Source organism: Falco biarmicus, chromosome 12 (genome assembly GCF_023638135.1).
Source record: "Falco biarmicus isolate bFalBia1 chromosome 12, bFalBia1.pri, whole genome shotgun sequence".
In the NCBI taxonomy this organism is placed as follows: domain Eukaryota; kingdom Metazoa; phylum Chordata; class Aves; order Falconiformes; family Falconidae; genus Falco; species Falco biarmicus.
The window spans coordinates 27687429-27715090 of record NC_079299.1 but is presented as its reverse complement, the minus strand read 5'-3'; the positions used below and the strand labels follow the sequence as shown (position 1 = coordinate 27715090).

Below are 27662 nucleotides of genomic sequence, written 5' to 3'. Positions count from 1 at the left end.
TGAAAAGCTGCCTGCTCACTCACAGTTCATAAGCTGTTTCTGAAGGTCAGCATCTGTGCTGTTACTCCCAACAAAGAATCATGATCTTTTTTTTTTCTTTTTAAAACAGCAGGATATTTATTTACTTATTTTTCTGGTGTTCTACTATACTGGCTGAAACACTGCAGAGGTTTTCTATCTCCAAAGGCAAACCACACGACTCAGGAGATCACCCCTGGAAGGTGATTGCCACCCTCCTGTTAAAGCTATCTGGTTTCACAGAAAAGGCTACAAGGTTCACTGAGCCAGAAGGAGAAACCGAACACAAGTTTGACCATGGTCTGAACTAAAGGGCTCTCTCCAATCCCAAAGTAGAGGTCTTGAAAGGAAATCTGTCAGCTCATACCACAGCTAGCAAATATTATTACTGTTCATATTGCAGTCATGTCCTGAGTGCGGTGCAGGTTTTGTAAATTTTTTGGCAGCTTTGAAAGACAAATTGCATTTTCTAAATGGCTAATAGTAGCTTATACTCAGACAACTCTAATATACTAAGGAGAAAGGAGTTACACACTTCCGTAACATTCGAAATATAAAAATGCTTTAAACTGATCTTTCCGGTTATATTCTCTTGAACAAATGGAGATTTCTGAATGTTTGCTAAAATCGTGTAAAGTCTACCCAAAGGAAGACAATTTTTGTATGTTTTGTTCTTCTCTGTCAATGCTTCAAGGACAAAATTAACCACAGTGTAGAGTAGTGTCAAGAAACCAACCTCAACAACAATTGCATCTTAAGCATTAATGACTTTGTTTGGCTTTGCCTAGGGAAAGCAAGGAAATGCGTGCCAACCAGGCTAAAATATCTATGGAGAACAGCAAAGCCATAAGCCAAGACAAATCTATCAAGAATAAAGCTGAGAGAGAGAGGTAAGTATCAGATCTCGCTTCCTGAGAAGGGAAGAATGCTGTCAAAGGCTGACAGGTGAACTCATGGATTAATTCTATTAAAACCATGCTTGTATGCGTGGAAAGAATGTCTAATGATTGTGCTGAATATATTTTTAGATTACCATTTTGGGGAAAATGTTGCTTTTATCGTATTTATTTTTTTAATAAATGTAATGCCTTAATCGGGGATATAAAAAAGTTCTTTATACTCATCAGCTGTGACTGACTGGTGTAGGTCTAATGACACTATTAAATCAAAACACATCTGTAAGGGTTTTAATGATTTTACTTAAAAGTGCATAATATTGTTTTTGCTGTTGATTTTTAAATTAAATGAGGGCTATGCTGCAAAGGGAACCTGAGGTTTGATTCTAGTTAGAGTTATAATAACTGGAGAAGCAGCATCACTAAAAAACACAGGAGGTGGTGCCAGTGAAAGGCTTTCTCCCTCATCTACTGGTAACACAGAGGAGAGGTGGAACAGAAGAAAGGAGTGCTAAAACTGATGATAGTCAGCAGAGAGGGTGATGGAAGATAGGAATGAAGAAGCAGGAGATGTACTCCACAACAGGACCGGTGTTGCTACTCCACTCCTGCATCTCTCTTCCTTGTTATCTGCTGGCATTGGAGACCTGGCCAGCATCCAGGCTCAGCAAAAAGGGAGCTGCTGCACTTGCAAAAGTGGGTTATTCACAGCACATTTGCGGGTGACAGTCTTAACTGACTTGAGAGACTTGGAGAGACACTTGCCAGTACTAGCTACTGGCACTTTTTGGAGGACTGATCTACATTATAGCTATATTGAGCTTCTTCTATTTATCCTAAAAGTTTCCAAAGAAATAGGTAAAAGTAGTCTATGTGATGGCATCTCATAAACCTTCAGGGTTTGCTCTTCACTTTGGGCCTGCTATCTGGCTCCTTCTTCCCTCTTTTACATTCCCTCCTTGGCACCAGGCTATTTTGGTTAAAAGGCTTGAACTCATACCCACTGATCTAAGTCCCTTGAATGTCACACACTGCTGGCTCATCAGGGAGATGAGTTGTCAGAGCCCTTAGTAATGGCGTGCTTAGTTAATGTAAGACCTCCACTAATGACTGAGATAAATCTATTCCCAGATTGGAAAGCAGGCTGAATGTAGTTCTGGTTTTCAGGCTTTGCAATTAGTCTGGTTGGGCTCTTTGAACTATTTTTGGTATGTTTCATGACAGAAATCTTAGGAAGAGACACTTTGCAGTTAGGTATTTTATGTAGATATTAATTGTATACTTTTGGCTTAAATAACAGCTTTAAGAGCCTTACAGCATTGGTAAGCTGTAACTTTACTTAAGATCATCAGATGATATTTCTGTCACCACTGTTAAGAGATGTAGCATTTTTATGTATCAAAATGAATTAACAGCAGAGTGCAGTAAAGGATGCACAGATTAATTTTTTTTTAAGTTCTGTCCACTACTCTTAAGTAATGGAAAAAGCAAACTTCATTCACAACAGTCTTGTCTTTTTTTTTTTTTTTCCCAAGTCTTTAACCAGACTGTCAATGTATTTGGAAACCTTTAAATATAAAGGTGCATAGCGAGGAGAGTACAATTTGCCATTAGTCCCACGTGGTACAGATAATCAGAAACCTAAATATACCTTATGAGTTTGTAATCCTCTCTCTTGCAGCTTTTGGGTTTCTTTTTTTCATTGGGTGTTCATAGACAACATTTTGCATTTTTTTAGGCGAGTCAGAGAACTGAACAGCAGCAACACAAAAAAGTTCCTGGAAGAGAGAAAAAGGGTAACTATAACCTTGACAAAGTCACTGGACACTATTTCTGGATATTCATTTTTATTTATCTGTGTTGAGAATCCAGCTGTAGTAAACAAACAGATGTTTGTTTTTTGTTCCACATACTTGTAGTGTAAAAGATCTAACATCTATGTAAGAGGAAGATATTTTAAATTTACAAAATTCCTATTAATTGTTCTGTATTTGCTACTTTTCTGTAATATATCTAATGTGTGCTATACGTATATTATATTAATAGCTTTTCTTAAGATTGGGTGATTTAATAGGCCTTGTGAAGTTTTTGCCATCCAAATGGGGCAAGACAGTGCATATATGTGTGTTTCAAGTAAGTTTTTAATTTGCTTGTTAATAATGTGTTAATTTCCCCCCTATTATTTCCCCTTGCTTACAGCTGGCAATGAAGCAGTCAAAGGAAATGGATCAGTTGAAAAAAGTTCAACTTGAGCATTTAGAAGTCTTGGAGAAGCAGAATGAGCAGGTATCTTATTTTAAAGGCTTAAAAGAAAAGCAAGCTAGTGAAAACAGTAACCAGAATCAGGCTGAGTAGTGCGCTTCTGAATGTAAGTCATTACCAAACTTGAGAAAATGACCTTGTTTGTCGACACTCACCTACTCAGGGAGTTAAAATGAAGAGGTGAGGAGACTTAAGTAACAATACAGAACCAGATTTTTTTCAGATAAACATGTGAAAGCTAGACTGAGTAGCCAGAGTCTGTCCTTTCAGCTGTTCAGCCACATTGATACTTGTTAGCTAGATATGACAGTCATAAAAGGCCCAGCCTATCCATTTTAATGATTTCCAAAAAGTATCTCAAGCAAATATGTCCTTTATTTTGGAACTTAATTTCTAGTGCTGATTGAAAAATGGAAGTGGAACATATACAGAGCATCTCTGAACTCTTAAGAGAAAGTTTGAACTGAATTCTAGAGATTTATAGTAGCATGGGGAGTTTTATCTGTATTAGTACACCCTTTCCTAATTAAAATACCTTATTATTTTCTGTTAGTTTATAAGCTTTTTTTTTCTTTTAATTGAAAAACTACTTGGCAAGAAAAGGAAAATTCTAATCTTATTTCTGGTAGAAGCAACAGTATGTTCTGAGCAGTTCCCTTGCCGAAGAGTTGAGCCAGCAGAGCTGTAATAATTGCATGGACTTGCAGTAGTGCACTTACACAAATGTAAACTGCAAGGGGAATATACCCAGCAGTTCAATGAGTGGAGAGCAAAGGGGTGCATTTAATACCCATTACTTTCAAGAGCTATGTACTTACTACTTTGTTTATTAAATGTTCAGAACTTGAACACTCTTGGCAGGCATTACAGTGTGAACTAAAGCCATCTTGCAGAAGGGGAGGGAAGAAAAGAGAACGTGCAGATCGAGCATTTCCACTGTCAGGAGAGAGTCCTACAGCCCCAAAAGCTGCAGCCTGGTTAACCTCTAGGGAGGTGACAGCTTGTAGGGTCACAGGCAGTGGCTACCACCAAGCCCCAGCCACCATGGCTCTATGTTCCTATTGCTCCACCTCCCTTCTGGACCACAACCAAAATTCCTGTTCTGTTTCCTCACTGGGTTTCTGTAGATGCCAGCATGAATGGACCTGTCAGTCAGCCTACTTCTGAGCAGTATCTGCACATAAACAAAAGGCGAGGGAGGCGGGTACCCCGGGGGAGGCAGCTGGGTTGCGGCAGATCTGTAGTGCCACTGTAGAGAGCGTGATGGAGAACTCACTGTAACTGTGCTAGCTGACAAAAAATGATGGGCTTGATCTAGAGATAGATGTCATTAGTGGTTTCTTTCCGTTGGCTTTAGAGGGCTTTGAATCCATTTTTTAAAAACATAAGGACAAGAGGAAATTATTATAGTTGTGCTTTTGACCACTATGTGATAAACATGTTATGTATAAGGGATGGAGGTTGCTGGGAAATACGTGCAAATTTAAAGGAGGCACCTCTTTCAGCAATTGGATACTTCCCTCACCGGGGGTTACGTTTTCCACTGCCGAGAGATGGTAGCAGTCTACACGAGGTTGCTCGTGCTCCCACTTCAGTGCAAAGATGAAATCAGCTTAAACCATCGGTTTAATGGAGTAGGATCATTCACATGCTGGTTATCACTTTTGAGTGGGCATGTGGTGGCCTCCACCACAGGGGTAGCCCTTAACAGCTATTTAATTCACTCTAATTTGATCCATCAGAACATGTATTGTCATACCTGCTGTTTTGACTGCTTTGTTTTAGCCCCAAAAGTGCACCAGTGCAAACCCCCAGCTGGGTCTGGTTTCATTGTTGTATACATTGATGTATGAAAGCTAGTTGGATCAAGATAAAGGTGGTATTCATTTGATGAGAATTTCAAAATGTGATTAAGCAAGAGAAGAAATTTTTTCATACAAATATACAATCTAGAAAAGTAGAATTCTGGGTGGAAACTGCCTTCAGTACAAACTGTTATGAATTTAAATTTGTTTTTGTTTATGTATGTTTTTCTTGCATTAATTTTTCAATCTCACTTCAGTTTTCATTCATTTAATTTGCTTCTTGTTGTATTACTCAATTTTGACATTATTATTTTTGTACAAACAGCTTTTGAAATCCTGTCATGCAGTGTCTCAAACACAAGGTAGGATGGATGTATAATAAGTGAGCTATTATTTCAGTGTGCTTTCCTTCTAAATTAAATCATTATCATTGGAGCCCTCCTCGTAAATGCAACCATTGGGAAGTACCATTGACATAGTGAACACAATGTTAAACTTGTTTGCACACAGATATTTGAGCCTGACACAATATTAACAGTATTTTGTGCTTCAGCATCTCAAATTCAGATGCATATGAACAGTGATGTGCAGAGGAAATATTTAGAGATTAACTTGTATTGTACATTAGCTGTCGTTACTGAAAGATATGCTTAGAGTTCTTAACTGTGTCTGTGAGAAGTGTCTATTGATCTAAGAAAACTATTTTAGTGTTAGCATACATACGATTAACTGCTAATGCTGATAGTCAGACAAAGGGTATCCACATATATTAGTATGGTAACAAAATAAGTAATTCCATGCTAAGAATAGCGAAATACAGAATAGATAGCTAGAAACAGCTTTTTAGTGTCTAAAGAAGGGAGGCTTCCAGCACTTTAAAATACACTTCAAAATCCAACACATTACAAGGTACGGCAATTACATTTACTGTGTGGCTGTGCTGCTGTGGCTTCCTAAATAATCGTCACTCACCAGAAATCTCTGTTAACCCCTGTCTTACCAAGGGAAATAGTTGCATTAGGCTTGAACATCCAGTTGTACAGTATTGCCTGATCTGAATGACTTTCTTGAATTGATAACATCTTGCACCCCTGGGGCTGACAGCACCCGCTTCAGTATTTATTTATAGACATATAATGGGGGGGAGGGAAGCATTAATTAAGCTAGGAAAAAATATTTGTATTCTTCTTTTACTGTCTGTGGTTCTTAGATCTCACTAGAGAACAAGCATCTTGAAAGCAAGAGTCCATTAGCTGCCACTCACTTCATGAATTCACTTTAGCTTCAACACTGCCTTCCAGGAGGCTTGTCTTTGAGTGTTGTGCTTGTGTGTCCACGTCAGAATCCACTGTCTGAACCAGTCTCAGATGAGCAAAAACGGGTATCCTAGTCCTATGCTAATGTGTTCTTTGAAGCCAAGTTCTTGCTGAAATAATTCTGTACACCGTACATTGGCATGCAGAATATTTGTAGGACGCTGTGCCAGTAGTTAAGTTGCAAGCCTAAAACATGAAATGTGTGAGTCACTAAGAAACAACCACAAGGTTTTGTTTTATCTGGAATTTCATTTCACACACAGGCAAAATCCAGCCAACATTTCAGAAGAGGTTGTACATATTGATTTATTTATTATGTTTCCATATTTTCATGTTAAAATTATTTCTTCATTACTTTCAAGCTTTTAACTCATTTAAATGAAGAGCGTTGATTAATTTTTAATCATATTTATGACAGTTGCTTTGCTATTATCATAATTACTTTTTTCCCCAAGATGATGATGATGATTATGAAAGTACAGGGCTGCTAGATTTTTCAAGAAGGCATGTATATCACATCTGCACAAACCCACGTTTACCTTGCAAAATGAATAGCTGTGCATCTCATTACTTTAGACCTACATCTGCCTATTTTTGCATATGCACATAGGTGACTCCTTAAGTAGGAGTTTGCATAGCAAAGTTCCTTGTCTAAGTAACATTTACAGCTTTGGGGGGAACATGTTAAATGAAGTCCAGTAACCATTCTTCCCTGCACAACAGATACAGAGCGGTTACACCAAAGGCAGTACTATCCTGGTTTGCCTGTTCCTAAACCTGTCCTAATCCTTGGGAGCTTGACTGTAAAGATAGATGGGTTAGCTTCCCGTCTGGGTCAACTGAGTCGTTTGGGTTATGGATTTAAATACCTTCCCAGTTTTAGAGACCTCAGAGAAAATAAAGAGATGCTGACTCCCAGTTCCTTTAAACTGCAGAGTTCAAAACCAAAGTGCAACTTCTCATCTGTGACTGAGCCACAGGAGGAGTAAGTGTGTGTGTGTGTGTTCGTGCACCTGTGAGAGAGAGGGAGAGGAAGGGAATTTGAAGTGTTCTCTAAGCAGGGGATTCCCAGGCCAGTTACCATTTATATACATCACTTTAACTCTGCTTGCAGAGCCTGAGGCAACCAGAGTTCATAGCGAGGTCAGGCTTACGTTCATTGCTGTATTTTGCACAATGCATTTGGATACAGCTTCAGGTGGATTTCAGTGTGTGTAATCCCATGGAGCATATAGCAGTAGTCTAAGCCTGAGGTGAAAAACACCACATCTGTAATCATAAAGATCTCCAGGCCTGATGGAGATTATTTAAAAAAAAATATTCTTTAAAAAATTATTACTTAAAAATCTTGCTTACTGCAAGGAAGATATTACACTGATGATTTTTTGTCATTCGTTGTCTTCATGATAAAACTAGTCCAGATCATAGATGAGCTCTCTAAACGTTTCAGGAAGTAACACATTCCAGTACTCACACAACAGCAGTGAAGCATACATTCCCAAAGACATTTTGTGTCAGGAGAAAGTCTCGGATTGGTATCTGCCTAGTTTTCTTCCCCAAAATAGGAGCTTCTGCATTTTACCATATACTTCTTCAGAAAGTTAACCCATGAGTCTTGGAATAGGATCAAAAAATATTGCCCAAGAATTTTTAGACATAAGAATTACATCGGATTTTGAAAACAGAATGACACTTGGGGGGTAAACATAATGTTATTACATATACCTTCAGTGTGTTTTGCCTGTGTTTCACTCAGACACTGTCATATAAAACGTGCTTTATTTTGAACAAAAGGTCTAATGCAATGCTTCATGCGGTTATTTTGGATTGCAGGCAAAGGAGATGCAGCAGATGGTGAAGCTGGAAGCAGAGATGGATCGCAGGCCAGCAACAGTGGTCTAAAGCCTCAACAAGCAAATTGAAGTTGGAGAACACAGCATCCTTAAAATGAGACAAATTTCAAAATAACATTGCTGAGGTTGAAGTGTGGGCTTCTTTTGTTTTGTTTTGCCAGGGGGTGTTTGTTGGTTTTTTTTTTAATATAAGAAGTGTAGCTACGGACCACCAAGTCTTAAGATTTGCATTATTTCTTTTTTAACACTGGGCACTGAATTTCTTTTGTTGGATTTCCATAAGAGTCCCCTTTGTTCAGAAAAACACTAATGAGAAGATGAAGACAGTTTTTTAAACCCAGTCCTGTATTCCTTTCTGTATCTCAACAGGCAGCTTGCCTGCATCAGAATTACACAATCAGAGCCTTGAAACACAACAGATATTTTTAACATCATCTCAAATGGCAACAAAACTGTAGTCATGTTATTTACCATTTGTGTTCTCATGTGTGATATGTTGTGTAGAAACCTCGTGCTGCCAGATGCTGACAAGCAACAACTCATCCGATGCTCAGTACCTGATGTCATTGAGCCCAGTGAACTGGATCTTCTGCTAAGTCACCGTAATAATCAGTATAGTAAGGAGTTGAGTTGGGGCAATTTAAAATGATATATCAAAGTATTTTTCAGGCAGTAGGCAGTTGAAAGTTAACTGTGTATATTCAGAAGTACAATATGTACAAAGTCATCAGCCAACTTCATCAGCTGTAGCAGTAACTTGACAGGGTATTTCTGCAGTCCAATGATGTCATTCACAAGTGCCATATCAACTCTATCATGTCTGAAAGAAGCCGATATCCTGTAAAAGTTACTGCAATGGTTAGCGTGAGGGAAATACAGTGTATCTGTGCCAAAACTGATCAGTGCTCTAAGGATTTACATATTAGGCACTTTAAGAAAAGTTTACATCCTACATTGCTTGTATAGAAATTGCATTTTGATCCTATTGCTGCAGAACCCAGATACAACAGTTCATTGTAACTTAAAGATTGTTTAAATGGCTTTTGGCAAAAAGTTTGTAACTGTGAAAATGTAAAAAGTATTTATACACTTCAGAATCACAACATTGTAGAAAATCACATACTTGTCGCCACGTGATAAAATTAGTAAACAGAAATGCTAAGAGTATGTTTGCATGTGATACAAATGCTACTAAGACTGTAATGCCTACTATATGACCACAGTCATTCTCCTAGCTGGTAAATACTGAATAAATGTATGGCACAGAATATTGTTTGATTAATTACAAAGACTTTTAGCATAACAAGGTCTCTATATATATGTGTGTATATTAATTACATGGGCATTCTTGATACTTGTAGTAAAAGAAAAGTACATAACTAATTTAATTTTACACAGAAGTATTTATGCAGATTTTCAGAATTTCATATCAGGAATAACCTTTTTATGTCCATTAGATATAAGAACAATTTGCTAATGTGATAATTTGCATGTTTTGAGAGCTTGCTGTAGTTATATTGCAAAACAATGCATGTAAGCATTCCGCTTGGAATTTGTCCATGCTGCCAAATCAAAGATGACTGCATGGAAAACTGGTAGTTTAGAACAAATCAGATTCCTGATTTTAATGTACTAAGCACCAATTACTTTGTTGTATATGCTTGTACAAACAAATTCTACATATTCCTATAAACAAAATAAATGAAAAGAGATAATTATGTTCTTGTCAGTCCTGAGATGAAACTTTCAACTTCTCTAATAAAAACCTTAAAAATTCAAAGCCTTTAGTTTTGACTATAGTGAATGGTAGTGCGGTGGTATTATAACTTGCATTACTTGCAGATTTTTAGTAAGTTGTATTTCCTGTAAAAATGTGCATAGTGTTAATATATTGCTATCACAGCTTATTTAGTCAAAGGAGTCTTATTTCTTTTAAGTGATAGAAGAATTGTGCAGCATCGGTCCTCACAGCACTACAGAACTACCAGAGTACAGTGTAGCAGCACTACGCTGAGATGCAGCAACCAGAGTACAATATAGCAGCACTACCCTGAGAATGCAACCAGGACAGAGGTCAGTGAAGTCTTTAGGTGTTTAAGGCAGGATTTAGACAAACTGGTGATACCTATTCAGAATACCCATTCTGATGCCACTTAACCCCTGGAGGCATCTTCTGCTCCTTTCGATCATAATGTTTTAAAGACAGGTTGTGTACTGGGAACAGCTCTCCCTGCTCTCTAAGCATGGTTTGAGTGCTGGAGGGAGCTGGGAGCAGCAGTGTTTTCAGAGCGTGCCGGACAGGATCCGGCACCTCAGACAAGGCAGTGACTTTTTTTTTTAATTAAATTAAAAACATCTAAAACACCGCTGGTGGAGACAGTGCTGTGAGCTGGAATTTTATGCTGTTGCCTACCACAGTGGTTTCTAGCCAGTAGAGATACAGAGGGAACTGGATGGTGAAGCATTGAACATTACTAGTTTTCTTAAGCTTGCTTACAGCCTGGCTGGAAACCACTGCCCTACCTGTTCAAGGAATAACTGGAAATGGAGGACCTGGGTTCAGCTCATGTCCCTCTCTGAGAAAAATCAAACCTGCCTGTCTTAATACCCAGGTGAGTAGCCTATGCATAAGGGAATATGCTGGGTTTGGAAGGCTAGAAAATACTGTCCACAGCCTCCTTTTTGGTCTGTGTTCACTGCTCAGCCAGGAGCAAGACATTTATCAAGTCAGAGAGAAAATGTGCTTCTGTGAAACCACAGAGTGGGTAGGCTCAGCTCCCAGAACTGTTATGTACTTAATCCATTGACGATTTAGCATAAAACGCAGACAGTTGTTTGAAATTAAGTGATTACTTTTGTTAGCAAAGTATTTTGAAATGCTGTTTAAGTAGTATTTGACTCAAAAATTATTTGAAGTTGGGCCGCTAATGTAATGAGGTGAGAATTTCCATTGAGATGAAATCGGCTAATCAATTTGAACATTGATATTGAGTTAAAGCAGTTTAAAATGTCATTCCCTGCCGGGGTGATGGATTCCACTTCAGTGAAATTTCATCGATGGAAGTGGCAGACTTTCCCTCTCTGAATCTCTTCAGATAAATTCAGGGAAGCCGTGACACCCTGCCCTCCAGGCAGCTGGCTAACCTTTTGCTTCCAGTAATTTGGGGATTGGTCATTAACTTAACTGTTTCCAGGTGGGTGTCTGTTAAACCCCTGCCCCAGCTGAGTGCAGTCAGACTGCATTGCCAGATACCCTCCGGGGATGATTTCTTTGCCAGACTCCACATGCTGTCGCCCACGGGCTGCCTGTGAAACCAGTGGCCAGTGGCAGAGACACCCCAGAGCCGCTCGTCGGGAAAACCCGGCTCCCAGGGATGTGCTAGCGCTGGTCCCAGCATTGCAGCCCTGCTGCCGCCGCGCTGAGTGCTCTCTGCGAGGAGGCTGGTAAGAGTTATTGCTGTCTGGTAGCTGGTGGGTAGCATGGAGAATTCAGCCTTCAGAGATACACGGGCAGTGTCCACAGCTGGGAGTAAGGGCAGGTTACAGGTGATCCAATCTGTGACCGTAAACTGACCCCGGTCACAGCATTTCAAGTCGGCTCCCTCAGGTGAGACCCTTCTGCTCTATCCAAGTTTGGGGGCTTTTTTTGGTGTTAGGAAATCCTGGGCCTTTCCTGTTTTTTGCCATGGAGAGCAGGATAAACACGGCTCTGTAGGCTGGAAGTGGGGACTGTCACTGAAGCTGAAGGCTTTTTTGTTGTGATGTGCAGCTGGCAGGTGCCGGGAGAGCACGGTTCTGTGCTGCGGGGCTCGGGGAGCTGGGGGTCAGGCTGGCCCGTGGCTCTAACACAGCTGCTCTCTCCCAGCTGCTCCCAGAGGTACCCTCCTACGCAGGCTCGATGCAGGGGCAGCTGCACAGAATCATAGATTTGTCTGAAGATTTAGAAGCTACCTAGAAACCTCAACAAACCTGGAAATTAAATAGGGGACTAGAGGAAATGGAAGCCAGTTAAATACTGAGCTCATCAGCGAAAGAGACCTGAGGAAGCCAGGCACAAAGATCACCACAGGAATAGTCTGTTGCAGTCAAAGAGCCTCAGGTAAAATTATTTTTTCCCCTTTATATAGTCCCGTGAAACTATTATCCATAGGTTAATCCTGTGTTGTGACTGACACAGGTCTGGCTCTGTTTTGAGGGGCAGGAATGACTATCCTGAAACAGGAAGGAGGAAATGGCTAGAATATGTACGGCAAGCAGAAAGGAATTTCAACAGAATAGTTACAAAAATCAGTTTGTTCCTTCAGTATGTGCTCTTATTTTTAAAGAGCTGTTTCCCAGCAAGAAAACCCCTCTCTGCAGGTGTGCCCTGGCAGAGCAGGGGCAGCTTCCCCGAGGTAGCTGCCCACAATCAGAACTCACCTTGTAGTACCTTGCTCTGCAAAACCCTGGACCGTTTCCTCCAGGCTCCTTTTCCTGAACTAGAGAAGCGAATTGCTAGTGAATCCCCGTAACGGTGCACGCTCCTAATAGCTGCTGTCCCTTTGACTTTTTACGAAAAATACCTGTGGTGTAGGGCTCCTGCTGCCCCTGGGACTAGTGTCTGTACGTTGTCGCTGTTCGGACGTGCTCGTTTGTAGGGGGCCGCGGGCGGCAGCGCCTTGAAGAGCCACACAAGCTCCCGCTGAGGGGCAGAAAAAATATTTTAACGTGGCATCATCGCCTGGCGCAAGGGAAAGGCAAGGCGAGCCGAGCCCCCAGGGGCGCGGGGGGGCTCTGGGGCCAGCGCTGCCGGGCCGTGCCCCGCGCCAGTGCTGCCTGCCCCCGGCCGCGCCGACCCCCGGGGCAGCCCGCAGCGCACCGGGTGGCACCGCGCCGCCTCCCCCCGCAGAGCCCTCTGCCGGCACCCCTGCTCCCGGGGCGGGGGGAACGGGGCCGGCACCCCTCCGCCCGGGGTGAGGGGGGAACGGCCGGCCGCGGTTCTGCAGGGAGCGAAGGGGACTGATTGCCCCGCGGGGGAGGCGGGCGGCAGGCAGCCCCCGGGGCCGGCGGGGAGGGGGTGGCGCTGCGTTACTCGCCCCGCCTTGCAGCCCCGTCACCCCGGGGCGCCCCGCACCCTTGAGCCTGGCAGAGACGAGCCCTGCGCAGCCCCCCCGGCACCCGGGAACGCTCCGCACGGGCACGGCTGTCCGCGGGAGCTGCCGCCGGGCGCGGCACCGAGCGGGAAGGGGGGCAGCGCCCCGGGGAGGGGGACCCGGCCCTGCCCCGCGAAGCACGGCGGGGGGGCGCAGCTAGCCCGGGGTCCCCCGGCTCCCCCCTGCGAGGTCCCCGCTCTCCGCCGGCATCCCCGCGGGGATCCCCGAGAGCCCCTCCGGGGGGGCGGCGGGGACCCCACGCCGGAGGAGGGGAATCCCTGCTCCCCGCCCTGCCTGCGCGTACGCCCCGTCCCTCCGCGGGGGCGCCCCCACCGGCTCTGCCGGCTCCCCCCTCCCCCCCACACCCACACTTCCCCGTCCCTCCTCCCCGCCGCTCCGCAGCACAGTGCTTTTGCAGCCTGTGCAGCTCCTGAGACAGGAGGTGTTTCAGGTTTTTTTTTCCTCCGTTTTCCCGATTTTTTTTAAATTTCTTCATCTTTTTTTGTTCTTCTTTTTTTATTCTCCCCCTTTCTTTTCTCCGGAGCGGACCTATTCGGAGGAGCAGCAGCAGCCGCGGACACGCCGGGGCCGAGCAGGGAGGATGGCTGGGGGGCGCCTCCCGGGGCTGCTCTTCCTTTTGCGTGAGTATCGCGGCGGCGAGTCGCGACATGGAGCCCTATCGCGATGAGGCAGCCCCTGGCTCCGAGACAGACCCGGCGCTGCTAGAGCACCGGTCCTGCTTCGTCGCCACCGGCTGCCCCGTCTCCGCTGCCCGCTCTGTCGCGACAGGGGAGCTTATTCCAGCGGGCTGGGGGCGGGCAGGGGATGTTCAGGTGAGCTGGCAGAGTCTCGGCCGCCGCTCAGCGCATCTCTGCCCGCAGACGCCGCGGCTCGCCTGGCTGCCGAGCAAGAAGTTGAAAATCTCTCCGGGCTCTCCCCAAACCCCGAAAAGGACATTTTCGTGGTGCGGGAAAACCGCACGACGTGTCTCATGGCGGAATTCGCCGCCAAGTTCATCGTTCCCTACGACGTGTGGGCCAGCAACTACGTGGATGTGAGTGGGGCCGGGGGAGCGGCGGGGGGCTCGGGGCTGCAGCACCGCAGCCGCGGGGCCGCGGCAGGACTGGGGCGGGGGGCTCCGCCGGTGCTTTGGGAAGCCCTGTGTGCCCTCCGAGGGTATTCACCCGGGGCTGGGGCTGGGGGCGGGAGCCGGGGCCGCCCGTCTGAGCCCCGCTTCCCGTTTGCAGCTGATCACGGAGCAAGCCGATATCCCGCTGTCGCGGGGTGCCGAGATGAAGGGCAAGTGTGGCACTAACGAGTCGGAGCTGGAGATCTCCTGGCTGGAGCAAGCGTACACCCTCAAACTCTTCTTCCTGAAGGTATGGGGCTCCCCCCCCCCGCGCCCCCGGGGGCTGGGGGTCACGGCGGGGCTGCCGGGGCCCTGACCGGCTCTGTCTCGGCAGGAGGGGCACAACACGTCCCGGGGGCCCGAGGCTTTCTGGAGGCTCAGCCGCATCCAGTTCACCTATGACACTGGCGAGCGCACCTACTTCAAGGATGCTGTCAGTCGTAAGCACCCTGGGGGGACGCGGTTTAAAGGGGATCCCTGGGGTCTGGCCAGCGGGGAACTGGGGGCAGGGGGGGGCGGGCGGGCAGAGACCAGCACCCCCGGGCTACTTACTCACTTAAATGCAGTTTATTGGGGGGGCCAGGTGCCAGTTTTAAACTACATATTATCTTAATCACCGCCGCTGCCATGGGAGGGAGAGCCCAGAGCCCAACCTCTGGCCACTTGCAGGGCTGCAGGTCCCCCCGACAGGGCAGTGGGGCAGGGGTCTACCTGGTCTGGAAAAAAAAAGTCTCATTTCCCGCAGGAGATGTTTTCTAAGGTTAATTTTCTTCTTGCTTCCAATGGTGGTTGAATAGGTGGGGAAAGGAGCTGTTTCCCAAGATAAAGATGAGGCGGACATCAATAGCTGTACCCCTGCATGCCACTGCACCTCAGATCCTTCTCTTTTCTCACTGGGTTTCCTTTCTTTTGGCTTTCATTTTATCTCAGTTTTGCTCAGAAATGAGTTGCCTTGCATTGAACATTGAAATGCTGTCATTTGCAAATTGTTCTTCCTCAAGATTTTCAGACTCCAGCAAATGGGGCGTTAAGAGTTTATGGCATAAGGCACGCTGGACATGGAGCTATTTTTCCCGCTGCTATTTCTACTGTTTGGGTTCCCAAAACACGATAGTGGCAATGCCTCAGCATCCCCTGCAAATGCAAAATGCTGATTGCCTTTCTGTGCTGCTGGAGGGGGAACAAAGGGCTGCAGAAGAGTGGGAGGTGGAAGGCACCCCCCAGTCCACCTCAATGAGCCGTATTCAGCTTTTATTTGTAAAGCAAGCTTGACATGATGGGAAAATATTTTCTTTGAACCTATAGTTGGGTGAAATGATCATGTTGTATTTTCAGGAAAGGTGATACGGCCTGTGTTGCTTTGTAGTGAGGTCCCCAAATTGCATTGCTCCTTCCCACCTGAATTCAGAGTCTAAGTGCAGCCACAGGAATTGCTGTTTCTCAAGTGCAGGGATTATGAGCACAGTCCAAGGATGAAACCTGCATACACACCAATAGAAACCAGTCCTCCGACTGCATGGACTTCAAGTCCTGCGAGATAAGCATAGCTGGCAGAAGCAGAACCAGCTCTCCCCTTTGTGCTGGAAGGACCAAGCGCTCCAGCTGTCCGTTCCTGCTTGCAGACAGCCAACCCGAGTACAGGAACTGCCCTGGTTATGGGAGGGTGTCATGCTGAAAGCATCATCCCTCCCCAGGAGAATATGCTGCTTTAAGAGCAGTGGAGCATGTGGCCACCGCATCGTACACCGCCTGCGTATCCTTGTGTTCCGTTCATTAGCTTTGTCAATAAAGTCACGCTGGTCCCCCAGAGACGGGACCTGACCTCTGCTGTTTCTGCCCCTTGGCCAGCTGGGAAGCACACGGCCAGCTCGCACCGGCTCTCTGCCCTGGTCACCCCGGCTGGGAAGTCCTATGAGTGCCAGGCACAGCAGACCATCTCCCTTGTCTCCAGCGACCACCAGAAGTCTGTGCAGCTCCTGCTGTCGGAAGTGCGCCTCCAGCCCTTTGATATCACTGCGGATTTTGTCTTCAGTGAAGGTAAGGTGCAGGGCGAAGGCATGTCCTGTATCCCTGAGATGTTGACGCTGCTGTGACCTTTGGGGGTATCACAATGTTCTGAAGGAATCTGGGTCCCACCTTTATCAGAGCACCTGCCCTTCCCTCCAGCAGGTCGTCAGTGCTCCCTGCAGTCCCTCAAACCTATTCCCTGCCTCTGTGGTCCCAAAAAAGCCTTTACAGATTCAGCCCAGCTGCTCTTTGGTCAAAACGTGGGCTATTGTTGCATGTACCTTGGCTTCTGTAAGGACTTACCTGGCTAGGTTTTCAGCAAGTGCCAGAACTGCCCAGTCCCTGGGGAGCCCTGCAGGGCTTCAGCAGCCCCTGCACATGCAAGGTGCCTCGGGACAGCTCCAGGGGCTTTTTAGGGCCACTGCACGCCGAGGGAAGCTTGGGGCTGCGGTGGCAGGAGATAATTGCGGTGCGCGTTGCTGGCTTCAGTTTGATTAATGCTTGTTGCAAGGGTGAAGGAAGAGTAACAGGGACTTCAGCGAGGCACCTCGTGTGCCAAACACATGGGACGCTGTTCCTCTCCTTAGGTTTCTTTAACATTAATTGTGGATAAAAGAAAATGGTAATTAACGTGTGCTGTTTGTATCAAAAGGTTGTACTGAAGTCAGCAGCAATGCTGTCGTGGGGCAGAATTCCTGCAGATTTTGCCTTCCTTTAGCCTGAAGAAGCCATGGTGCTCCTCCTCCCCGACTTCCCCCTGCCTTTCCCATCAGGTTGAATGAGGGAGTGTAAACGTGCTCACCTGAATTCGGGCCTTGAGATTAGTCCCCTTTTTATATTGCTATCTTAGCAAATTAACTCCATTATTGTAGTAAGATGCAAATAAGATTTGTAATAGCCAAATCTTTTAATAAGGAGCTAGAAAATAATGGTGTTATTTTCAAGCCTGGCATTAAAAACCTGGGGTTTTATTATTTTGCACATGAGAAATATTTTAGAACGCAATAAAAAGCCACCACTGACTATAGAGCCAAGCATTTAAGCTCACGACTTGTGTTCCTCTAACTGATGTAGTAAATACATGCTATTATGTACACTGGCTCTGGCAAAGCTCTGCGTGGCTGAATTACTCATGGCAAGGCCGGTGTAGTATGGAGGTTTTATTCATGGGCCCAAATAAATCTTTTTTCACTCCCATTCCGCCCACCCCGCTCCTTTAAAGTATAACCACATTTTGCATAGGTTATGTTACAGGGAGAAAAAGGTAGAATTTAATAGTTTCCTATAATTGTTTGTTGGCACATCTTCATCCTCTCCTCCTCCTGTGGATCCAGGCTTCCTGCACTCGGGATTTGGCTGGGCAGACCTTAGAGGCTGAGAGAAACGTATTTAAAATACGCAACTCTGGAGTCAGTTTTAGCTGTTATGTCTCTGTGATACCAAACTCGTCAAGTCCGAGAGCTGACAGTTAAAACGACCAAACTTGAGGTTCGTTGCCAAAGGGAACTACCTGCCTTTTTCATGATACGCTCTTTCATATCAGGCAATAGATTTGTTTCTGGGTTTTTTTTGTTTTTGTTCTTTTTTCCCCCTTTGTTTTTGTAATTTGGGTTGGTTTTTTCTCCAGGACACAAAGAAACCCTGGTTGGTTTAGCAATTTTAAACCCGTGCAGGGAATTTCTCCTCCTGCGGAAAGCACGGTTTCTCTCTTTGTCAAGCTTTCTGGGTTTTTTTTTGTTGTTGCTTTCTTTATTCAAGGACACTTTTTTGTTGTTGTTGAATTCCACAATTTTGTTGAATGACGTTAAATAGCAAAGAGCACCTGGAAAGGATGGTCAGGAATGCCCAAGAGTCATTTATCAGTGACGCTTCCCAGGGCTCTGCTGCTTCTCCCTGTGGCGTGTCCTCAGCACATACATGGCAAAACATGATCCTTTGTGGGGTTTGAGAATCACTGCCAATCTTAAATTAAAGCAATTAGCCTTCTCCTTTTTGGTTCATTAATTTCCCATTACGTAAAATTCCTATTAATTATGAACAAGCTACAGAACATTTAAAAATATTATAGAATAGAGAAAGAGACCTGCTAGAGCAGAAGAATCACTGAGATGCAGGAGGGTCAGGGCCCTTTTGCTGCAAAGAAACTGAGGGAAAGGTTTTGTCATTAGTCCTGACACTGTCCTGTCTGGGATGGATTAAAAATATTTTAGGGAGTAATGGGATTGATTTAATTAATTAATTAATTTATTTATTTTGGAATGCTTAAACTCATGCACTAGAATATATTTTTTTCATTTTTTTAAGATGCTGCTTCCAACTATCACATGTACATATATTTACCTATTTCATTGCAGAAGCAGCAGAACATTTTTTTCATTCAGAGCTTGGGATTTTGTAAATTATTTTTTTTAATGGGGAAAATGTGTGTACATTTTTCAGCTTAAAAGATCAGTAAAAAGAGCTGGATTGAGAGGGTGTGAGGAAGACCTTTAAATTGACAAAAGAACCCCACAGCAATTGTCAGCTCTTGATTTTAATCAAAATAATGCAAAATACTAATACAAAGGGATACAAAGGCTGAGAATTAGGGACCAGGATCTGGGAAGTCTCGTCTCCCTCTGAGCCACCCCAGACAAGGGCCACATTTTCTCAAGGGTCCTTGGCACCCAGTAGCTCCTTTTGCAAGGTATTTGGCCACATTTAAAAAAGCACCTGGACTGGTTTTTGGGTTTTGTTTGTTCGGTTTTTTTAAGCGAATCACTTAAAAATGCCCATCTCAAAATCTGAAGAACTCCATCATACCATGCCAGACACAACTGGGCTGTTTTCCCATCCCTTCGAACAGCCCCTGCGCTGGTCCTCAGGCTTATGGTCGTGACTGTGGGAAGCAACTGCCCCCTTTACCGCGCTGCTATTTGTTCTGCAGAAGGATGCTGAAACAAGAAAATGGGCCTGTTGGGTGGTTTTATAGCCTAGTGCTGAAATTGGACGAGTGCTCACCATAGAAACCGTGGCAGTACGTGAGCCTGGGTGAGCAGGGTGTTGGAGGAAGTGCAGCACAAAGAACAATGAGGAACGTACCTAAATGCCTCCGTTGTATCCGCCCGCAGTCTTTGTTTGGCGGGGCAGGGAGCGGGGCTGCAGGGTGGCACCTCTCCAGCACAGGGGTGATCCTGCCAGGTTCGGGATGCAGCAGAACTCCCGGCATCACCTGAACTTTTCATGTAGTTAAAATTTGCCGGGGATCTTTTTGCTTTCCTCGACTAAGGGGTAATACCCAGCAATCTGGGAAATGCTGAGCTCCCTGTGGAAAATTTGACGGAAAGGGCTGTTTTCCTGCAGAAGGCATTGATTTAAAATAGATAGCAGCTCCCAATGGGATGGTGTTTCCTTTGTCCATGCATCAGCCAGCCCGCCTGCCCGCACTGTGCTTGACTGGCTGAGTATCTGAATTTGTGTCTGCTGCGGACTTCATGCAAGCCCTTCTCCCCTCCTGCTCCCCCTTTGCCTTTCCCTTTGCTGATAGACCAGGAATGATGCCTGTTACCTACCTCCCTGTGGTGTTGTGGACATTGGTGCCTATGCAATGCTTTCAACTCTTGGGGTGAAAAATGCTGTGTTAATGTTAAAGTACGTTGTTATAAATGTGAAAATAGTTTTATATTGTAAAATGATGTGTTTAAACATTAATGTTAAAATACAAAATTCATCCTCTTAGTAGTCAGAATCTGGACAGCCTTAGTTCTGCTGCAGATGTGTTTGTGCTTAGCACTTGCCTGTGCTTCCGTGCTCCGTCCCCCACAGCCCCATTCCCGTTCCTCCTACACTCTCCTAAGAGCCTAGACTTTGGTGATCTGCTCCAAAAGGAGAAAATGAATGTGTCTGTTGAGGAGAAGGTGTTGGTAAGGCGGGAGGTGGCTGCTCTGCCTTTACTACTGGGACAGAGTGCTTTCTGCCCGGGGAGGTGCAGTAGTGTCTGACTGGGGAGAGCAGTGTGGCTGGGGGGTGCTGCTGGAGACTGCGAGCTTTGCTTTACTTGGTTGGTTGTCCCCCGTGTTGTTCCCAACCGCCCCCCCCCCCCCCCCCCTTGGTTTTTTGGTGTGGGATTTTTTTTTTAATCCATTTTTAAAAATGTCAGGATAAAGAACTGTCATCTTTGGCCGATTGCAGGAGTTGACACCTTTTTGAGTTGTGACTCAGACACTCAATTACAGCTAATGGCTTTCTGTGGGCACCAGAGCCTCAGCCCTGTCCTCTGGCGTGTTTTGTGCTCTGCAGCCAGTTTGCTTTGGCAAAAGCTGGGAATTCATATCTTGCAAGCAGGTGCTTTAGAGTTGGGTCAGCCCTCTGCATCGCAACGCTGGTGCTTTTAGCTCTACCTTCTTCGCTGGCTGCAGACCCTCACATTCACCCCATGCTCCTGCAAATGCGGCATCGTTCTTGTTTAAGGAAAGGCACGCAGGCGAGCCTGCCATGTTTGAGCACAGGTGAATGGCCTGGGTTGGGTTCACAGCAGGCTTGTTTCAATTTTCTGTGGGGTTTAAGCTAAACCACTTTCAAAGCAAATATTAGTGCCCGTAGGAAGAGATTGCGGCAGCTGGGCTAAAGCGCTGCTGGCTGGCACGTCGGCACACCCGGGCCCGTCGGGCTGTCTGCAGCCATGTGGTGAGTGCGCAGGAGCTCCCCCGGCACGGAGCTTTGCTGTAGGAGGGGTGCTGCTTTGTACCGCAGTGTGGGTCGGGGGGGTCAGAGCACCCCTGGCCCCATGGCACTACCCCCGTATGTGGCTTTGCTCTGTCAGGTCCGGGGCTGCCACCCTGCCACTGTGTCTCTGCTTTGGCGCTGCAAGTCTTGCCAGGCCTTAGCATCCTTAGCCGGGAAGGATTTCATAAAGCTGTAGAAACACAATTGTGGGAGCTAAATAATAATCAGGATTTTTTTTTTCTCTTTCTCCTTAATAGAAACAAACAAAACCCCTGCATTGCAGCTACTGCTGAATCGCCTGTAACACTCCTGGTGATTAATCACTCCTCTGGTGAAACAGTGAGCAACTAGAACCGAGAAGGGCATTTTTTTGTTAGACTACATTTCACTTTTGCTTTTTTGTTTCACTTCATTTACAGCTTGAAAGGTTTCCTGATGGCATCACTGCAAGCCTGGTGCTGGGAGGAGGTCTGGCTCTGGGAGGCGACAGAGCTCCTGGAGGTGTTGGCACTGCTGGAGATGCATCGGTGCTGTCACCTCCTGCCTGGGCCTGGGGGTCTCTGGGGTTTTCCTGCTCTTTGCCACATGCCGTTAGATTTGCAGAGCATTTGCTGTTGATAGTTATTGCAGGTCTCTGCGTCTTGCAATCAGCTGTCTGGGGAACCCATCTGGATGGTCTTTACCGATGGGAGGAATTAGTGGGTGCCCTTTGTATCTGCCCATCTAACATACAGCCTTTATTTCTATCCATTTATCTATTTCTTATATCTATTTATTTATTTATTTTTAAGTAATTGCTGTTTTCATTACAACTCTAGTACCATCAAGATGATCCAGAGGCCAGAACACTGTTCCTTCTGTACTTCGTAACCTTTTTTTTTTTTCCCCCTAGAGTTGACATTTTTCTTCTTTTTAGTGTGGCAGCCCCATCCAGCAGCATCTGCTCTGCCTGTCCATCAGTACAGATAATCAACAGTCCCAGGGGGGAAAACGTAAATTGTGATCCTGTCATACAGGCCTGCAGTAGACTCTGGAAGTGTGAGGGAGCTGAACCAGGATTACCAGTGTAACGTGTTTCCTAACCTTGGTGGCCTTTGCAAGCTAAATAGAGAAGTGTTTTACCATTGTAGCTGCAGTTCTTATTATTTTCTGTGGTTTATTAGGCTATGACAGGGACTCATAGGCCATAGAGAAAAACACTGGGGAGGCTCATGTTGCTTCTGCTCATCCTTTGCTATATTTGACAAAAACTGTGGGGTGCCAGGGTGCTGTTTGACCACCAACACACAGAGATGCTCTGCCAGTGCTGGTCCATGGGGAGCTCACAGAGAGGGGAGAGGTGCTGCATGTAGAGGGGAAGAATCTTTTAATGCTGAGCAGGGTAAGTGATGGAAGGATTGAAGACTTACTGATGTTGTGGGTTTGTGATACAGTATTTACAGACTTTCTAACTAAATAGACAAAGCAGATCTTCAGCCAGTCGGTGGACTTAGGCTTACGCTCTCCTGCTCCTAACAAGGCCATTGCTGTGCTGTTGTGGCCGAGAGGCCTGAGGAGGAGCTGAGGGCAACAGAAGCATTTTTTCCCACTGCATCAGCTGGTGTGATAGATGTTACCTCTCCCTCCAAACCCGGTGTGGTGACTGTGATTTCACTTCCATCCAAAGCAGCTGATTTTCTCCCTGGGGCTCCGATGGTGGTTGCAGCCTGTCCTTGCTGCTGCAGCTGCTTTTGCTGCGCAGGGACCCCCAGCACGGAGCTGTGACTCTGGGGAGGTCAGTTCACTACTGCAGCGAGAGTTCAGATTTGCAATGGCTTATTCTTGTCTCTCTCCCTCTGTCCTTTGTTTTTGTGTCCCTGCAGAACACAAGTGTCCGGTGGACCAGAGGGAGCAGTTAGAAGAAACCCTGCCACTGATTTTGGGCCTGATACTGGGGCTGGTTATCGTGATAACCCTCTGTGTTTACCATATCCACCACAAGCTGACAGCCAACCAAGTGCAGATTCCTCGCGACAGATCTCAGTACAAACACATGGGATAGGGGACAGGATCAAGAAGCCCATATATTTATCAGGTAGAAAAAAAGCAAAAGCACTTTTTTCTATGGGTGAGGAAAAGTTGTGGGGGGGCAAGAGATGGTATTCACAACACCTAATGGTGGGTGTTTTGTGGAGACACACAAGTTAAGGTTAGGCTTTAATAGAGCTAGTGCAGAGCCATAGCTGTCTTTCTGTAAGAGTGGGAGCATCCGATTCTAGGAGTGTGTCTGTGGCAGTAGGTGGTATGAATACCTTCTTAAGCAGCTGGGCTGATCATCTGGAAACAGAAATGCTTCACATGTCAAAGTTTAACATTGGGGCAAAATTGGCTTTTTTTTTTTTTGGGGGGGGGAGCTTTTTTTCTTTTTTTCCATCTCAAGAGACTCTAACCTCCCCAATGTGCCGCTCTTGCAGCGTTCAGCCCTCTCCGTTCATGTCCGTGCAGGGAGCAGGGCTGGGGGATGGAGCCATTGCACAGACTTCATTAAGGTCCTCTAGTGAAGGGACTCAAAGCACATTCCTGAAGCTTGCACTTATGTTAAGGACAGCATGAAGGCAATACAGGTGTGTTTTGAAAAAAAAATTAGATTAATAATTAAAGGCCAGAACCTCAAGCTGGTATAAATTAGAGCAGATTGCAGCCAGCTGAGGAGCTGACCCCACACTTGAGACTGACTGAAGAAAGTTTGTTTTTGCTTCTTGAGGCACATCTGAAGTAAAATTAAAAAAAAAAAAAGTATTGATAAACAAATTATAAAGTGCCATGCTACTGCAAGTCAACTGAGAAATGCTTCTGGCTGGACATCCTGCACGTATTGTGATTGTGGTTGAGATGTTACATTGCTACCTGCAACTGATATTTTCACAGTGAAAAAAAAATAAAAAAGAAAGCAGAAATGTTAAAGTTACTATGCAGATTATTCAGGTATAATCTAATGTAACAGAAAAAAATATAAGGGAACCCTTGAAATCTATCCTTAAATGTAGACAATTTTTAAAATTAATTAAAACATGTACATATATAATACTTGATTTGCCTTCTTATTTTGAAATGATGTAATGCTTTTTTAAACTCCATGGTATCTAATGGAATTGGTGCAAAAATACATAATCTGGATGGATGTTAAATGTAGGATTTATTCTAGCATGCACATGGTTTGGTGAAAACATGGTGGTGGCTTGGTATTCTGTGATTTATTGGTTATTTCTAATATCGTTCTAATCTCTTGGCTGGTGCTTTCTTACATGTTTGGTGGGCAGTGGTGCGTTTGGCTCCGGCTTTGTCTGGTTCCCACTGAAACCTTTGCCGTTCCTTGGCTCCAGTGTTCCCGCAGCAAGAGTTGGTCCAGAGCTCGTGTTCGTTTAGGGTATGGGAAATACTTTGTGCTTGAACTGATTTGATCCAAACAGGGACTCGTACAGACTCTCCTCTTTCAGCTTAAAACAGGGTAATAAGCATAGTAAGACAGTAATTTCAATGTTGAGAAGTGCAAGAGGAGAAACTTAACTGCTTTTTAACACTGCAGCCTCCTCCAAAATTCATGTGTTTGTTTTTTAAATGAAGGTGGATGCAAGCAAGTCTTCCTTCAGTCCTGTCTTATTCCTGGTCTCATTTCTGTGTCATGCTTGGCTTTTTGTTTTCTCATTTGGATGTAAGAAGCAAAATTATGGCACTAATGATGCTTGTGGCTTTGCCCTTTTCTTTTACAACTCCAGTGAAAAGTGTTCTGGGCGGGCTTCAGGCTGACCCAAGTGCCACTGCCTACAATGAGCTGATTATTTTTTTTAAAAAAAGGTTCTTTTAGAGGCAGCCAGAAAAAACTATAGGTAGCAGGAGGGTGAATAAAAGGATTAAAGGTTCATACTTAATAGAGAGGGGCCGTAGTTATCAGCTTTGTCCTGCCTTGCTCTTGTCTGCCCTCCAGCCAGAAAGGCTCTCCCAGCCAGCTCCCATCAGCCTGCAACATCTGCTCCTGCATTTGACATCACAAAAAAAAAAAAAAAAAAAAGGAAGGAAACAGCGGAACTGCAGATGCCACAGGAGCCCCTCTGTTGTCATTTATCTTCTGAATAGCACATTTTGGCATGGCAGCTGCAGGAGCCATTGGGATGGCACGGTGGTGCGGGTGAGCAGCACTGGGGCAGGACACGGTGGCAGGATGGGGATGGAAATTGCACCCCACTGGAGACACCTCAGACTCACTCCCCACCTGACCGATTCCCTCCCAGGGAGCTGCAAGTCTTTGGTGTCAATAGGAGCAATTTCTGCTGGTTCAGTTGACTATAATTAAGATACAAAAGAGTTGGGGCATTGTCTCTGAAAAATGGGGGGAGAGAAGAACTTTGTGGCTGGAAACAAGGAAGAGGGTCCTGGTTTTCCCCTGTGCCATCTGTTTCTCTAGGAGAGCCCATTAGGGCTTTTTCCCTCCTCCTTTTCACATTCATCAGCACCTATCCCTTTTTTCTTTTCCCTTGAGAAACCTGAATTAGTCGTGTGTCCACTTAGATATGGAAATTTTAAATGGGTGACATATAAGAGATTCTTCCCTTTCACTTGCCTTTAGCAGTAGCTTTACCGAGGTAAGGAAATGCACATTGCAGTGTTTTTATAAGTTTTTGATTTCTGATGCCTCTCCCCTCTCCGGTTTTTAACTCCCTGAAGGGATGGCCGGACCAGTAGTGGACTTGCATGGCTCAGCTGCTTGCCATGAGCCCTGGGTGCGTCCAGCCTCGTACTAAGGCCAGTGCATGGCCACTGGCAGGGGCAGGGTAGGTGCAAAGCCTTTATGCTGCTTCCTCTCCACCTCCTGCTTTTACCTGGTGTGATGGCTCCTCACACAAGCCATTGCTGGCAGTCCCATTTGCGTTATAGGTCCTTGTATCCCACAGAAATCATACTTATTTTGCAGAGTGGCTTTGGAGGCAGGAAGGATTGTCCACGGCCGGTGAGGGTTGACAGATACTTCTCAAAACCAGAGCAGAAGGTGGCAAACCCACCGCTCTGCACCCTTGCAGCATTTCATGGGCTGTGTTTACTTTCTTAGCCTCCCTTGGAAGCTACAGTTCGGGGTTTGCTTGGGGCTGTTTAAAGGCAATAAAACGTGGGACTTGGCTGTGTCACTCTCAGGAGAGGCAGTGGCCAGGGGCTGGAGCTACTGGCCGAATGTTATCTCCAGGCTGTTTTTGGAGCAGTTGGGAATTTGGTGTATCTTGTTCAAGGAAAGCTGTTGGTAGCTTTTAGCCCCTTTCGTGGTGTTGCTTCCCCAACTGCAGAAAGTGAGCAGGATCTGCCTGGTCTAACAAGGAGACGCGCTCGAACATCTACATGTATTTCAGATGAAAAAAATGCTCATTTATGGTTGATTCGGCAAACTAATTTTAATTAAACCTGCAGTGACCTTTTAAGGGCTGTCATAGCAGAGATGCCCAAGGAAAACCTCGTCTTCACCGCTCGCAGGAGACTGTCCTTGACGGATCCCAATGCATGAGCACTAGCCAATGCGCTGAGGTGGTGGCACTGGCCATCTGACGAGAGGACAGCCCCCAAGGCTGGTGCAGCCCTCACAGCCCTGTGCCCATGGACTGTAAGAACTTCTTCAGCTTTTCATGCCAGATGGTGGAGGTTTCCTGTCGGCAGCGCTCAGCAGCACCTTCAGGGTGAAAGTGTCTGTGAGCTATCAGGAACAGAGGTGCGTGAATATAGTAGTTTCTTGATTTTTCTAAATTAAGATAGAAAATGATTTTTTTTGATGGACTGAAATGTTTTTTTTCTCTTTGGGAAGAAAGAAAATAGAAACAATTTTAGCTCAGTGACAGTTTGCATTGTGCTCCAGACTGATGTATCTTGTTTAAAGTTAAGATTTTGAAAGAAACCCCTTTGAATCTTTTAATTCTTTCCATCCTTTTGTTAACACTATTAACTGAATTTGGTCTGAATTTTCCATTTTTGAAAATTTATTTATGAGAGGTTAAAAAAGCCATCCAGCTTTGCTCCTGCCCATCAAACTACAGTGGCATCTTGAGGATGGCAGCACTTTTATTGTGATTTAATTTTATATTTAGCTTTCATTCATTGACGGCTTATTATGAGATAGCTGCAAACCTGGAATGCTTTGCTTTTTAGATGTTTATGAACACTAGTAGAAGGAGTGTAAATATAAGAAACTTATCACCCTACTGAGCTCTATAAGGACCTGTAATAATTAAGCACTTACTAAAGCAGCTCTTAATGACTTACAGAGTACTTACGATTAGAACTTTAATTAGAAATTATCAATGTATTGCTGAGGAGGGGAGTTACATAGCCAGTAAATGCCCTGGCCTCTGGTACTAAAATTACAAGTATTTGTGAATACTTTTAGAGCCGGTGACCTCGGAAGCCATCGTTCCTTAGCGACAGGCAGAACAGATGCATTGGAGTAACTGGCCGTACGCGGGGTCAGCCTCAGCTGGTGCAGCAGCTTAAGACCTTTTCTGGGTGAATGGATGCTCCCAACATCTG

General features: G+C 45.2%; 2 protein-coding genes across 8 annotated transcripts in view; both read left to right on the top strand.

The window, feature by feature from the left end:
* Positions 1–9930, top strand: part of PLCB4 (phospholipase C beta 4) — a 208953-nt gene extending 199023 nt beyond the window's left edge. For all 7 annotated transcript variants that reach the window (XM_056357323.1, XM_056357317.1, XM_056357322.1 and 4 more), the window contains 5 exons: positions 807–908; positions 2653–2710; positions 3114–3200; positions 5307–5343; positions 8131–9930. In XM_056357323.1, coding sequence (XP_056213298.1) covers positions 807–908; positions 2653–2710; positions 3114–3200; positions 5307–5343; positions 8131–8219 — 373 coding nt within the window. In that variant the 3' untranslated portion in view covers positions 8220–9930. The remainder of the gene's footprint in view (positions 1–806; positions 909–2652; positions 2711–3113; positions 3201–5306; positions 5344–8130) is intronic.
* Positions 9931–12129: 2199 nt separating this feature from the next.
* LAMP5 (lysosomal associated membrane protein family member 5) lies at positions 12130–25948 on the top strand. Its single transcript, XM_056357620.1, has 7 exons — positions 12130–12249; positions 13827–13923; positions 14164–14336; positions 14530–14661; positions 14746–14851; positions 16260–16448; positions 22985–25948. Exons 2-7 carry the CDS (start codon positions 13884–13886, stop codon positions 23161–23163), a joined length of 819 nt encoding a protein of 272 aa, XP_056213595.1. The 5' UTR covers positions 12130–12249; positions 13827–13883; the 3' UTR covers positions 23164–25948.
* Positions 25949–27662: the final 1714 nt, after the last annotated feature.

Excerpts from the sequence above, each read along its gene's own strand:
- LAMP5 (XM_056357620.1), top strand. The coding sequence starts at position 13,884 with ATGGCTGGGGGGCGCCTCCCGGGGCTGCTCTTCCTTTTGC. Across the intron at positions 13,924-14,163 it reads GGGGCTGCTCTTCCTTTTGC|ACGCCGCGGCTCGCCTGGCT; the intron begins GTGAGTATCGCG and ends CTCTGCCCGCAG. Across the intron at positions 16,449-22,984 it reads GGATTTTGTCTTCAGTGAAG|AACACAAGTGTCCGGTGGAC; the intron begins GTAAGGTGCAGG and ends GTGTCCCTGCAG.